Below are 12854 nucleotides of genomic sequence, written 5' to 3'. Positions count from 1 at the left end.
AGGTCGATCGACAAGCCCCACTCAGGGGCGGAGAGCTTGTTACCCCCACGCTGTGAGCAGAGCATTCCAGGGTCACCGAGGAAAACCTCACAGGTGAGAAAGATTAAAAAGAAAAATCAACCAGCCAACTGAAGAATACAGAAACCCAGCAGGGAGGAGAAAATGCCCCCTGCCCAGCCAGCGTGTCTCAGGGGTTGAGATACGACCTATGAACCAGGAGGTCACAGTTTGATTCCCGGTCAGGGCACATGCCCGGGTTGTGCAGGCTCCATCCCCAGTGTGGGGCATGCAGGAGGCAGCTGATCAATGATTCTCTCATCACTGATGTTTCTATCCCGCTCTCTCTCTCTCTCTCTCTCTCTCTGTCTCTCTCTCCCTCCCTTGTTTTCTGAAATCAATAAAAATATATTTAAGCCCTAGCCTGTTTGGCTCAACGGATAGAGCGTCGGCCTGTGGACTGAAGGGTCCCAGGTTCAATTCCAGTCAAGGGCATATGCCCAGGGTGCAGGCTTGATCCCCAGTAGGGGGCGTGGGGGTGTGTGCAGGAGGCAACTAATCAATGATTCTCTCTCATTGATGTTTTTCTCTCCCTCTCCCTTCCTCTCTGAAATCAATAAAAATATATTTTTAAAAATTCTATATAATCAAAGGGTAATATGCAAATCAACCAAATGGCAGAACGACTAGTCACTGTGACGTGCACTGACCACCAGGGGGCAAACGCTCAACACAGGAACTGTCCCCTGGTGGTCAGTGCGTCTGATGGCTCGGGCTGATGGCTGGCGAGCGCAGTGGCCCACCTCCACAGCAGCGCTAAGGATGTCCAACTGTCCATCAGTCAGACATCCCCTGGGGCTCCCAGACTGCGAAAGGGCATAGGCTGGGCTGAGGAACCCTCCACCCCTGAGTGCACAAATGTCATGCATGGGTCCTCTAGTGCAGGGGTCCTCAAACTTTTTAAACAGGGGGCCAGTTCACTGTCCTTCAGACCGTTGGAGGGCCGGACTATAGTTTAAAAAAAAACTATGAACAAATTCCTATGCACACTGCACATATCTTATTTTGAAGTAAAAATACAAAATGGGAACAAATATAATATTCGTATTTGCATGTGGCCCATGGGCCGTAGTTTGAGGACCCCTGCTCTAGTATATATATATTTTAAAAAAAGAAAGAAAATGCCCCAAACCCAAGCAAAACAATCATTACTACCTTCAGAGAAAAAAGAGGAAAGAACAGAATACTATTTATTTATTTACTAGAGGCCTGGTGCATGAATTCGTGCACGGGTGGGGTCCGGCTGGCCCGCCCCAATGGTGGCCAATCAGGCCAGGCCAGTGGGGGCAGGAGGGGACATGGGAGGTTGGCCGGCCAGCCCCGCCCACGATCCAGCCAGGGCCGGCCAGGGGCAGGAGCTGCTCCCCGATTGGCTGGTTGGCCGGCCGCAGTGTGCGTCATAGTGACTGGTCGTTCCAGTCATTCCGGTTATTCTTGTCATTCTGGCATTCCGGCCGCTTGGCTTTTATATGTAGATTGTAATTTTGAGAGAACGTTTATTAAAGCTGAGACAGTGAAACAAAGGAAGAGCTTCGGACAGAAGAAGCAACAGGAGGGAGCTCAGGCGGGGTCTGCCTCGGCTCCCTAGACACGTTACAGGAAAGAAGTGAGCCAAGGTGAGGCTGCTGCCAGCTCGCTGCAAAGTCACAGACAGGGGCCTTGGAGACGGTGCAGCGGGTGAGCCTGGGACGAGCTGCCACTGCCCCTTGCTTCCCTGGTTGCTAGTTTCATGGAGACCCTGAGAGTTTAGGAGAGAAAAGTAAAGGTGCAGGCCTGGGAGGGAAGAAAGACGCGGTGTCCTGCTCCCGAGAGCCCACGCTGGGCCCTGGGCTCATTTTAAAGACAGTAATAGATAATTAATCTAAATGGAAAAGAGGCCCCCCTTTCCTCTCTGAAATCAATAAAATATTTAAATATCTATGGATATTTAAATATATATGAATATTTATATATATATTTCTTGTATTGATTTCAGAGATGAAGGGGGGAGAGAGAGACAACGATGCGAGAGAATCATTGATCAGCTGCCTCCCGCACACCCACACTGGGGACTGAGCCTGCAACCCCGGCCTGTGCCCTGACTGGGAATCAAACCATGACCTCCTGCTTCATAGGTCAATGTTCAACCACTGAGCCGTGCCTACTGGGCAATAAAAAAATTTTTAAAAAATAAAAATGGGCCCTTGCCGGTTTGGCTCAATGAATAGAGCATGGGCCTGCAGACTGGAATCCCTGGTTCGATTCCGGTCAAGGGCACGTACCTTGGCTGCAGGCTCCTCCCCACTGGGATCCTGGTCAGGGCTCGTGCAGGAGGCAACAGCATCAATGCTCTCACGTCAGTGTTTCTCTCTGTCTTCCCCTCTCTTCCAGTCTCTCTAAAAATCAATGGAAAAATATCCCTGGGTGAGGATTAAAAAAATAAAAGTATTTTAAAAAATAAAAATGGAAAAGAGCACATCTCAAAATGCTGAAGGAAGATTATTTCTAAGACTTCTATTCCCATCCATCGCACAGGAAGGTGGAATAGACCTTTTCATGTCAGATTTTTAAAAATTTGCAACCAATTGTCCCTTCTCAGAGAGCCACTCTAGGATATGCCCCAGCAAAACAAGGGAGTAAACCAAGAAAGGAAGTCACAGGGTCCCAGACACAGAGTTCCAATAGGGAATCCCATTAGGGGCAGTTGGAACGCTCCAGACAGATCCTTCAGGACGAGGAAAATGCAGACACCTGTTGAGTCCAAAGATCTTTCAAAACAATTTTTTCAGTAATCGCTTTTTTCCGTGAATGAAAGCGATATATACATTCTCATACAAATCATTTTAATAAAGCAATGCACATTGTGTTTATTAGTATTTCCAGTTACTGAATATCCCATTAAATATAATCACGAATTCATTATAAATTATAACGGGGCTAGGTAAAATACTAAGATCGCCTATTCAAAAGTTGATTGATTAGCATATTGTTCAGCCCCTCATGAAGTGTGTTGTGTCCACATATGTTAAGAGCTTTAGAGACTTGGCTAAAAAAAAAAAAAGTTTGAGGTTAAACAAATGATAAATTTATTGCAAACTAAGCATATGAAAAAGTCCCCAAAAAACCTCCAGAGGAAAAACAAGGAAGCCGTGGGGAAGAGAAAGCGGTCCTGACTCCTCGCCTCCGCTGCCAATGGCCTTCACGTAGCCGAGCTAACCCAGGTCCTCGTGTCATTGTGGCGAGTGTGTGTTGAGGGGGGAGCAGGGGAGGGAAAAGGTAAGTCCTCATCGCCCCTGTGGAAGCTCGGGTTGGTCAGCAATACAAGCATGTTAAGTAGACACGGGGCAAGTACCGAGATCAGCAGCTGCACGGGGTAAAGGTGGCTGCGCCCAGGGAGAGAGTGGGCACAGGGCGGCCGCTTTCTTCTAACGATCCATGTGGAGCTGAGTCCTCAGACCGGGGGCCTGGCTGATTTTGAGAAAGAACTAAACTTCAGGACTTGAGATGGGATTCATGTTAATCTCCCTGCGGCCAACTCTGCCCATTGACTTCTGGGACTTTAGGGGACTCGGGTCGTGTCCTCACCAAACCCCCGGCTTCTGCTTCAGTAGGTCATGCCCACCCAGACGCGGAAACCCCTTCAAGGGTGCGTGCGTGTCCAGGGGACTTGAATAAGAGCAGGGAAGTGGAGGGATGGCATTGCAGACTCCACTTCCAGGGGGGCAGTTTCCCAAATGGCTCCAGCCACTTCCGCCACACGGCCCTGCTCCCCTTCCTCCTCCGCCCTGAGAGGCCATGGACCTCGCCGAGCTCAGCGAGCACCGAATGACAGAGGCGGAATTCCTAATGAAGCCGGGAGCAGGTGAGGACCCCGCTCCCCTTACAGGTGGGGTACCCAAGTCATCGGAGTTGAGGTACAGGACCAGCTGAAGCCCTGAGATGGGCCCCGCCCCCTCTGTCCACCTTCATTCCCCGGGCTCCCCGGCTGGTGGGTCCTCCCCAGCCCGCTTACTAGCTTGTCACCTAGTTCTCCTGTGCGGGGCAGTTGTGCCCTCCTCACAGGCGGCTGCGAAGGTTAAAGGAATTAAGACCTGGGGGGTCAGCTCTCTACCCAGCCACTGCGTGTCCCTTGGATGCACGAACTGCAGCCCAGAGGAGCCGACCACCACCTGGCCTCCCTGGGGGGTGGGGGTGGGGCGGAAGGCCCTGGGGCACAGGTGCTGTTGGCTTCGGAGGGGGGTGAGACTGTCCTGGAATTTGGAGGTGGAGTTCGGACGGCTTGGGGTCAGACTTGCTGACGGAGGTCACACATCGGTGCTGAGCCCAGCGAGTTCCTGGGGGTGAGGTCCACTGTGTGGAGCCCAGAGGATGAGTGACTGGCCTGGGGCTGCTCAGGGGTTGGCTGCAAATCGAGATGCTTGCTCCCCCTCCCCCCACCCCTATGAGAACTCCAGTCCCAGAACCTGCTGCTTGGGGTCAAGGTAGCTGCCGGGTGGGGGTGTGGCTGGGGAGTGTTCTAGCAACACCCCCAGGCGGGGCCCACTCCCTGCTCCCAAGCCTCCCAGGACAGTCCGTCCTCTGGCAGTGCCTCTGGCCTGGTGACTGCAACAGGAGTGGGCGCAGGCCCTCTCCCCCAGTCCGCACCCTGTTGTGGTGGCTCCTCTCCCAACACCAGTCTCGTTCGGGCCTGCAGGAGGGGTGAGGCGCCTGGGGAACAGGCTGGGAGGGCGTTCAGCACCATGGAGAGGGCATGGTCCCCAGCGGCCACTCACACCTGCTTTCTCAACCTCTCAACACTTGGGGGAGCTTCTAGGAATTTCTCAGAGGTCCCCCAGGGGCGGGGCAGGCAGGGTTGGAACCCACATCTGAATCCTGAGCCAAGTCAGGGCAGTGATGTGCTTCCAACAGGCCCAAGTAACAGCACCCAAACCCCCTGGAGTGACCTCCAGCACCCACCCCACGCTGGGACCTACCAATCCTCCAGGTCCGCCAAAATCATGGCAGGGCAGACCCAGGAGCAAGCAGAGCCCGGAGCAACCCGCCTCAATCTTGTCACCCCACAGCCCTGGCCCTGGGGGTCAGTCACCACCTGCTGTGGGGCGGGTGGAGGAATGTGGGCAGCTCCCCAGGGAGATTGGAGTGCAGTTTGATGCCTGCTGTGCCTCTTGGTGCCAGTGGACAAGGGGCGGCTGGTCCGAGGTTGCACGGGAGGGCAAGGCCTGCCTATCACAGACACGTGACAGACACTGAGAGGCCAGACAACGGCTCCAGCTTAGAGCCTGGTACACAGAAACGCCCAACCATGGCGACTGCAGCCCCCGCCTGGGCCCTTTCAAGGTCTGGGAACATACGATTCAGAAGTTTGCTATAAATACATGTGTTTGGTGAGTGAGGGTAACAGAGGGCGGAGAAGGGACTGTACACAGCTGGTATAGGCTTGGAGGCTGAACACCACAGGGACAGACAGTCCGCCAGCAGGGCAGGCGGGCAGCATCCTGGGGCCTGTAACACTTGGTTGTTGGGGTGCCGGCAGGGGGCCTGTCCAGGGCAACCCGGCCCGAGTGGGCAGCAGCATCTGGACTCAGCTCACATCATTCAGGGCCTGGTGGGACATGAGGCCTGGTCAGGAGGGTGCTGGGTCGCCTGGGGGCTGAGGCAGGCTCCCCAGGAAGCCCTGGGTCCCCCCACCAGGCCCACCCCACCAGGGGCTCACCTTGCGGGCAAACTCTGGCAGGACGAAGGCCGCCCGGTGCACGTCGGAATTGTAGTATCTCAGCTGCATCTGTTCCACCTGCTTCTGCGTCAGCGGCCGCACCGGCTCCTGGAAGTTGGTGCTCTGGGGCGGGGGCGAGGGGGCGTCAGGGGAGTGCTTTCCGTGCCCACCTGTCCCTGCCCTGCCCCCGCCCCCCGGACAGCGGGAAGCTCACTGGGTTCTTGCTGCACAGCATGAAGCCAATCTGGCCGCTGGGGTAGGTGGGGATGGTGCAGTAGGCGTAGCGCACCACGGGGAAGAGCGACCTGCAGAAGTGCTGCATGTCCTTGATGAGGTCCAGGTGCAGCCACTGGCACTCGCCTGGGGGAGGTGGCAGTGGTTGGTGGTGGCCGGCCCCACCCTGCCCGCCACCCGCAGCTCAGCATCTCTGGCGCTCACCCTGGCAGCAGAGGATCCCGTCCTCCTTGAGGGCCGTCTTCATGAGCTGGTAATAGGACTCCTTGAAGAGGCTCTCGGCTGGGCCTGCAGGAGGGAGGGCCAAGCGACAGAGCACATTCTGGCTGAGACGCCCTGAGCCTGGGCTACACAGACCCACAGAGCGGCCAAGGAGCAAGAGCCGGGACTTGAACCCAGGTCTGTGGGACTCAGAAACCAACCAGGAAAGGGCACTTTAACCCCATTCCCGGGGGATTCTCATCGGCATTGCATGGTGGCATCTCCACCCTGGACCTGGATTTAAAAGGAGAACCCACCCCACCCCAATGCTGGCGTGTCCGGAGCAGAGAGGAGGCTAAAGAGGAAACTGGGGCCTCAGTGGGCCAAGGCCAGCGCCCCATTCCCCTCCTGGTCCCCAACCGTGAACTTTGGGTAGTGGCCTGGTCCCCCTACTGTGCTGAGCTGTTGTCTGGGGGGGGGGGGGGCAGTGACAACTGAGAAGGGAAAGGACTGTGCTAGTTCTGGGGGCCCCTCTGTCCTCTACTCTGCAACTCAGGCCTGGGGAGCGAGGGGGAGGCTGGGTCCTGAAGCCGCAGCTGCTGGGGCCCGGGCCCGTCGCTTGCTCACCCATGGGGTCCGAGGAGTCGGTGATGATAACGTCGAAGGCGTCCTGGTTCTGTTTCATGAACTCAAAGCCGTCGCCCACGTGGAGGGTCAGCTTTGAGCTGGAGTAGCCAATGGCCATGCTCGGCAGGAACTTCTTAGAGACTTGAATGACATCCTGGGAGGGGGCAGGGGGACCAGGCTGGAGCCGGATGGAGTCCCTTTCACGGCCCTGCAGCCTTGGGCCAGCCACTGGCTTCGTGGAACCCCGTTTCCACATTTATAAAACGGGGAGCACTCTGGGAGCTCCCTCAGCTCCTCAGCTGAATCTCCACCCTTCCTGCTCTCCCCAGATCCACGTGTCCCATCTGAGGGCTTTCTTGCTATTGCAGAGGGTGGCAATGCCAGCTCCCATCAGAGAGCCGGTCCCTGTCTCCACGCATCGGTGCTTCTCAGAGGCCTGCCTGACCGCTGACCGGCCTCAGGCCGATATCATATCGCCCTTGCTGTCTCCTTTTAACTGGAATGTCAGCTCCAACAGGGACGGATCTGCCTATTCACCATGGTACCCCAGCACCTAGAACAATGGCTGCCACACACCAGATAGTCACTAAAGACATGCTGGGGGCCCCAATGGTTGGAATGTCCTTGGGCCTTGCCTGGGACTTCAATGAAAAACCAGCACCCAGCTTACGAAGAACTGGCATCGACGGCACCCGACTATGTCGCTCAGTCACCTAAAGACTAAGTGACCTGCCCACACAGCCCATTCCGTGTGGAGAGGAACTCGCACCCAGGCCCTGGCCCTGCTCGGGGCACTCACCTCGTCAATCTCGCACTGGACCACCGACTCCACGGAGGAATGCTTCACCACCTCCCGCAGGACACCCCCGTCCCCACCCCCGATGATCAGCACCTGGGAGGGGGAGGAGCAGTCAGCACCCGCTGGGACCAGCCCCAGCCCCACCAAACAGGTCCCGGCAGGCTCCGTGGGCGGGTTCGCTCACCCAGAATCTCCCTGAGCAGAGCGAGGGTGAGCCTCACCCTCCGACCCACAGACCTCCTGACTCCCTCCTCGCAGGACCTGCCCGAGGTGTACCCCTTTCCTGAACTTCAGGCCTCAGACAGAACTCTTGGCTCCTCTGTCAGCCCCAGTCCTGCGAAGTGGGCCCCTCGCCCACTCACCCCCTCCGCCTCCCCCCTACCCCCCCACCCCCGTCCTTGCTAGCACTTTCCTGACACCCCTTAGGAAGCGCTGGGCTGAACGGGGCACATGGGGAGAGGTGGGCTCCACACGGGCCTGTGGGATGCTGAGGGGCGGCTTTCCATCGCTGCGCGCAGGGCTGAATCTGGGGGTACCTTGCGTGGGTTGGGGTGGCTGCAGAGCGGCAGGTTGGCTATCATCTCCTGGTAGGAGAACTCGTCCCGCTCCGTGCACTGGATGACGCCGTCCAACACCAGCACGTTGCCGTAGCTCTTACTGCCGGCCGGGGGGAGTGACAGTCAGGGACCTGGTCCCCGGGGCGGGGGCAACGCGCCTCCACTCACCCCGCGTGAGAAGCCACCTCCCCGCCCTGCGAAGGGGTCCCGGGGTGGTGCGCTGGGGGTGACACGTGGCGGGGACCCGCAGGCAGGCCGGCTGCGCGGAGGCTGGGGTTAGCCTCGGGTGCGACTCTGACGTGTCCCAGACGGACACGTGGAGCTCGGCGCGTCGGGTCCGCGCAGACTCCGGCTCCTGGGACGCCGGCCCCCCGCCCAGGGCACGGGATGCTGGGGCGGGAGGGGAACGAGGGAGCGCACGGGCCTAGTGCGCGGCAACTTCTGACAGTTCTGCAGGAGGAGGGGCGGGCGGGGCGGCCCAGGGCCGTCGGAGGTAAAGGGCGCAGGGCAGGGGTCTGGCAGGAGAGGGTGGGCTGGGCCGAGGTCAGGGCGGGGGTCCCGGTGGATTCGCGTGGGGGGTGGGCGGAGGGGGTCTGGACCGCGAGCCGTCCGAGGGCTGCGGGGAGCAGGGCGGGCCGGCGGGAGTCCTACCTGCGGAAGACGAGGATATCCTGGTACCGCGAGCGCTGATGGTGGAGCAGCTGCTCCACCTGCAGGGACAGGGCCTGGCCCGGCCACAGGCTGCACGTCTCGCGGAACCAGCCCTCGCGGATGGCGGCGGGGCCGGAGGCGGCGGGGCCGTCGGGGCCGGGCTCCATGGCGGGCGCGCTGGCGGGCGGCGCGGGGCGCGGACCCGGGACTGCAGGCCGCGCGGAGCCGCAGCACAACGGGACCAGCTCCGCCCGCCGCCCGCGCCGCAACCTAACGAGCGAAGGGGGCGGTGCCTGATGGCAGGGGCGGGACCCAGCCCCCCCAATGGTGGCGCGGGAGTGGGAGCGAGGCTACTCGGAGGCACCGCCCCCGCCGGGCTCCTAGCATGCTGATTGGCCACCGATCCGCAGAGCGGCGCCCAGTGGCTGGGGCGGGCTGTCCGTCGGCCTCATCAGGGTAGTGCGGCCCGCTCCGAGGTGGCCACGTGGGGCCGCGGCCGGGGCAGCGCGGCAGCGGTCTGGCCTCCGGGCGGGGTGGGCGGGCGGAAGGGGTCCCTCACCGGTCCGGACCCGGCGGTGCGGCGCAGCCCCTGGGCCCTGCTTCCTTCCCTGGGTCCGGGTGGTACCGAGCCGTTCTCTGCCGCAGAGGGATCGGGAGGGGAAACTTGAGATGACATCTCGGCTCCGCGCGGAGTTTCCAGCGCTGAGTCGCCCGCCTACCCTGGGGCTGGAGAAATGGGAGCTGGCGGCTACCCTGTCCCGCGAAGAGGATGATGTTGCGCAGGAGCGAGAGTAAATGCATTTCTCGACTTGTCCCCAGATCCGGCTCCCTGTTGGACTTGAGCCGCGTGTGTAGTTTGTCTGGGGCGCATGAGGGTTTTTATTTACTTGAAAAGGACCCTCACCGCCCAGCGACTTGAGCGGGATTTAGCCATTTCCCGCTAGATTCCCTGAGCCGGGAGCATATGGCTGCTGAATAAGAAACTCTTTTCAAAACGAGTTTCTAAATTTACCAGCGGTGTCTGGGAAGAGGCCAACACATGCATATTCAGCACCAAGAAAGAGTGGCACGCGGTTTTTTAACAAACGGGGCCTTGCTCTTTGAAGGGTGGGCGGGAATGTGCTTTCTGTTTTTATGAAAATGTCAAGGCACTTCTCAGAATCACATTAAGCATGCTAATTACGAAATATTAAATGCTAATTGCTCTGCAAGCTAGTTCTTCCCATGACAAGTAAAGGAGATGAGCCTGGTGGAACCTCCTGGTGACATGATGACAGGGATGTTTTCTCACTGACGTTTTGCAGCCTCCACTTGGAGGTGGAAAGCTTGTTCCCCACCGATTAACCCCAGACGAAGAGCACAGTAGTGTTTATCTGTGAGTGCAAGCGTCAGGCCTCAGCAACAATGTGCATCAGTTTACTTTACACTCTTTAAAGGGGAGGTGAGCAAGGCAGTTACAGGTTGCTAGGAGATGGGAGCTTCCTTGTGACAGTTACTGGACCGAAGGTCATGCAGAAAAGGATCACACAGCAGATAAATATAGGCCTGACCCGCGTTGCTCAATGGTTGAGCATCAACCCATGAATGAGGAGGTCACCCTTGGGTTCTGGACAGGGCACTTGCCCACAGCTTGATCCCCTATAGGGGGCGTGCAGGAGGCAGCCAATCAATGATGCCCATCATTGATGTTTCTATCTCTCCCCCGCCTCTCCTCTCTGAAATCAATAAAAAAAAACACATGTTTTTAAACAGTAAAAAATGCCGAAACCGGTTTGGCTCAGCCGAAACCGGTTTGGCTCAGTGGATAGAGCGTCGGCCTGTGGACTGAAAGGTCCCGGGTTCAATTGCGGTCAAGGGCATGTACCTGGGTTGCGGGCACATCCCCAGTGGGAGATGTGCAGGAGGCAGCTGATCGATGTTTCTCTCTCATCGATGTTTCTAGCTCTCTATCCCTCTCCCTTCCTCTCTGTGAAAAATCAATAAAATATATTTAAGTAAAAAACACATATTTTTTAAAAAACCATATGCTCGGCTGGTATGGTTCAGTGGTTGAGTGCTGACCCATGAACCAAGAGGTCATTGGTTCAACTCCCAGTCAGGGCACATGCCTGGGTTGCGGGCTCAATTCCCAGTAGTGGGTATGCAGGAGGCAGCCGATTAATGATGTTTCTTTCTATCCCTCTCCCTCTCTCTCTCTAAAAATCAATAAAAACACATTAAAATAAATAAATAAAAGATACAATATGTCCAGTTACTATAGGCTTCATTGGCTCCAGCCCTGTATACAGCCTGTACTTCCAACATGACATTTATGCCTCTAACTGGTGATCGCCTGTTGGCTTCTGTGTACCCTGAGCCAGACTAGGGATAGTGTGTGTAGCTGGCAGCACTGGGTAAGAGGCTGAGTGGAAGTGGGAACCAGAACACCCATGCGGGCACCTTATGGAATCAGCTGTCTTTGTTCTAGGTGCTGCCCAGCTGAGCCCACACAGGAGCCCTGCATTCCTGGGACATTGATTGGGGGGGGGGGGGAGGGGCGGTTAGTGAAGGATCAAGTCCCTCCCATCCCACCTGCAAGATGAACAGAATTGTTTCAGCATGTGCACCCTCTGATGGGAAAGTCCGTGAATGACACCTGGAGAGGAGGTAAAAGTGTCACCAGCGCGCCAAGCATGAACTTCCAGGCCAGTGTGTACAAACCTTCCAAGTTCAAAGAACACAAAAGGCCCTGAATAAGTTTCAGGCAAAATAGTCCCCAGATGTACCGGACCACTAGCCCAGAAGGGCCATCCAATTTCAGGTCACCAGGAGGAAAACCGGAGTTTTGTCAGCAATAGTCATTCTTATCCAGTGAGATTCAGGAAGATCAGGCTGGAGAAAACTAGGGCAGAGCATGAACTGTTTCCTTAAATTCAGGCCAGTGTGCATTAAGGCTTCAGTGGTAAAGTGTTACAATCTAGTGGGTCCACCGCCTCAACCGCCTAAGGGTAGACCATCTATAAAAGGGGAGCAGGGCGAGGTGGGCGATGGCTATGACCAAGGCAGTGGTTTACGTGGGGCTGCCACAGGAAGTGTGTCTGTCACTGAGGAGACTTTCTGGCAGTTAGCATCTGAGAATATATTTTTTATCCTCACCTGAGGATATATTTTTAAAATATATTTTTATTGATTTCAGAGAGGAAGGGAGAGGGAGAGATAGAAACATCATTGATTGGCTGGGGATCAAGCCCACAACCCAGGCATGTGCCCTTGGCCGGAATTGAACCCAGGACCTGTCAGTCCGCAGGATGATGCTCTATCCACTGAGCCAAACCAGCTAGGGCTAAGGATATATTTTTTATCCTCACCTAAGGATATATTTTTAAAATATATTTTTATTGATTTCAGAGAGGAAGAGAGAAGGAGAGATAGAAACATCACTGATGAGAGAAATCATTGATCTTGATCGGCTGCCTCCTGCACACCCCCTACTGGGGATCGAGCCTGCAACCCGGGCATGTGCCCTTGACCAGAATCGAACCTGGGACCCCTCAGTCTGCAGGCTGACGCTCTATCCACTGCACTGAACCAGTTAGGGCCTGAGGCAATTTTTTCCATTGATTTTTAGAAAAAGTGTAAGGGAGGGAGGGAGAGAAACATCAATGTGAGAGAGAGACACATTGATTGATTGCCTCCCACCCACATCCCAGGGCACTGAACGTACAACCCAGATACATGCCCTTGACTGGAAATTGAACCCGGCGCTCTAACCATTGAGCAACCGGCCAGGGCGAGGGTCACATTTTAAGCATTGTGTTCAGCCAGACAGCTGTGGTTATGAGCAGGATGGATTTGGCCATTTCGTGGTGTTACTTGGTTGAAAACGCTCAAGGCAAGCTTCCCAAGCTGCCGTAAAGGGCAGCGTGCCTCCCTGAGCAAAGAGCCAGCTGCTCATAAATTCTCTCCACCTGCAACCCCCAAAGCCCGGCCACCTCTCCACAGTCACATTCACTGAGCAGTTCCCCACCAACCCCCCAGCCCCGCCCTGCCCTTGGGG

At 56.6% G+C, this 12854-nt stretch overlaps 1 protein-coding gene across 1 annotated transcript; it reads right to left on the bottom strand.

Annotated features, from left to right (window-relative positions):
- Positions 1-2802: 2802 nt before the first annotated feature.
- SRM (spermidine synthase) lies at positions 2803-9079 on the bottom strand. Its single transcript, XM_081088202.1, has 8 exons — positions 8819-9079; positions 8147-8267; positions 7611-7703; positions 6812-6965; positions 6188-6271; positions 5964-6109; positions 5750-5872; positions 2803-5638 (listed from the first exon to the last, which is right to left on the bottom strand). Exons 1-8 carry the CDS (start codon positions 8983-8985, stop codon positions 5618-5620), a joined length of 909 nt encoding a protein of 302 aa, XP_080944328.1. The 5' UTR covers positions 8986-9079; the 3' UTR covers positions 2803-5617.
- Between the last annotated feature and the right edge of the window lie 3775 nt (positions 9080-12854).

Source organism: Myotis nattereri (genome assembly GCF_964212035.1).
Source record: "Myotis nattereri genome assembly, chromosome: 3".
Lineage (NCBI taxonomy): Eukaryota > Metazoa > Chordata > Mammalia > Chiroptera > Vespertilionidae > Myotis > Myotis nattereri.
Note: the sequence above shows the minus strand (reverse complement) of the source record. Positions and strands in the feature narration are given on the sequence as shown.

Excerpts from the sequence above, each read along its gene's own strand:
- SRM (XM_081088202.1), bottom strand. The coding sequence starts at position 8,985 with ATGGAGCCCGGCCCCGACGGCCCCGCCGCCTCCGGCCCCGCCGCCATC. Across the intron at positions 6,272-6,811 it reads CGACTCCTCGGACCCCATGG|GCCCAGCCGAGAGCCTCTTC; the intron begins GTGAGCAAGCGA and ends TCCCTCCTGCAG. Across the intron at positions 6,110-6,187 it reads CGGGATCCTCTGCTGCCAGG|GCGAGTGCCAGTGGCTGCAC; the intron begins GTGAGCGCCAGA and ends CACCTCCCCCAG.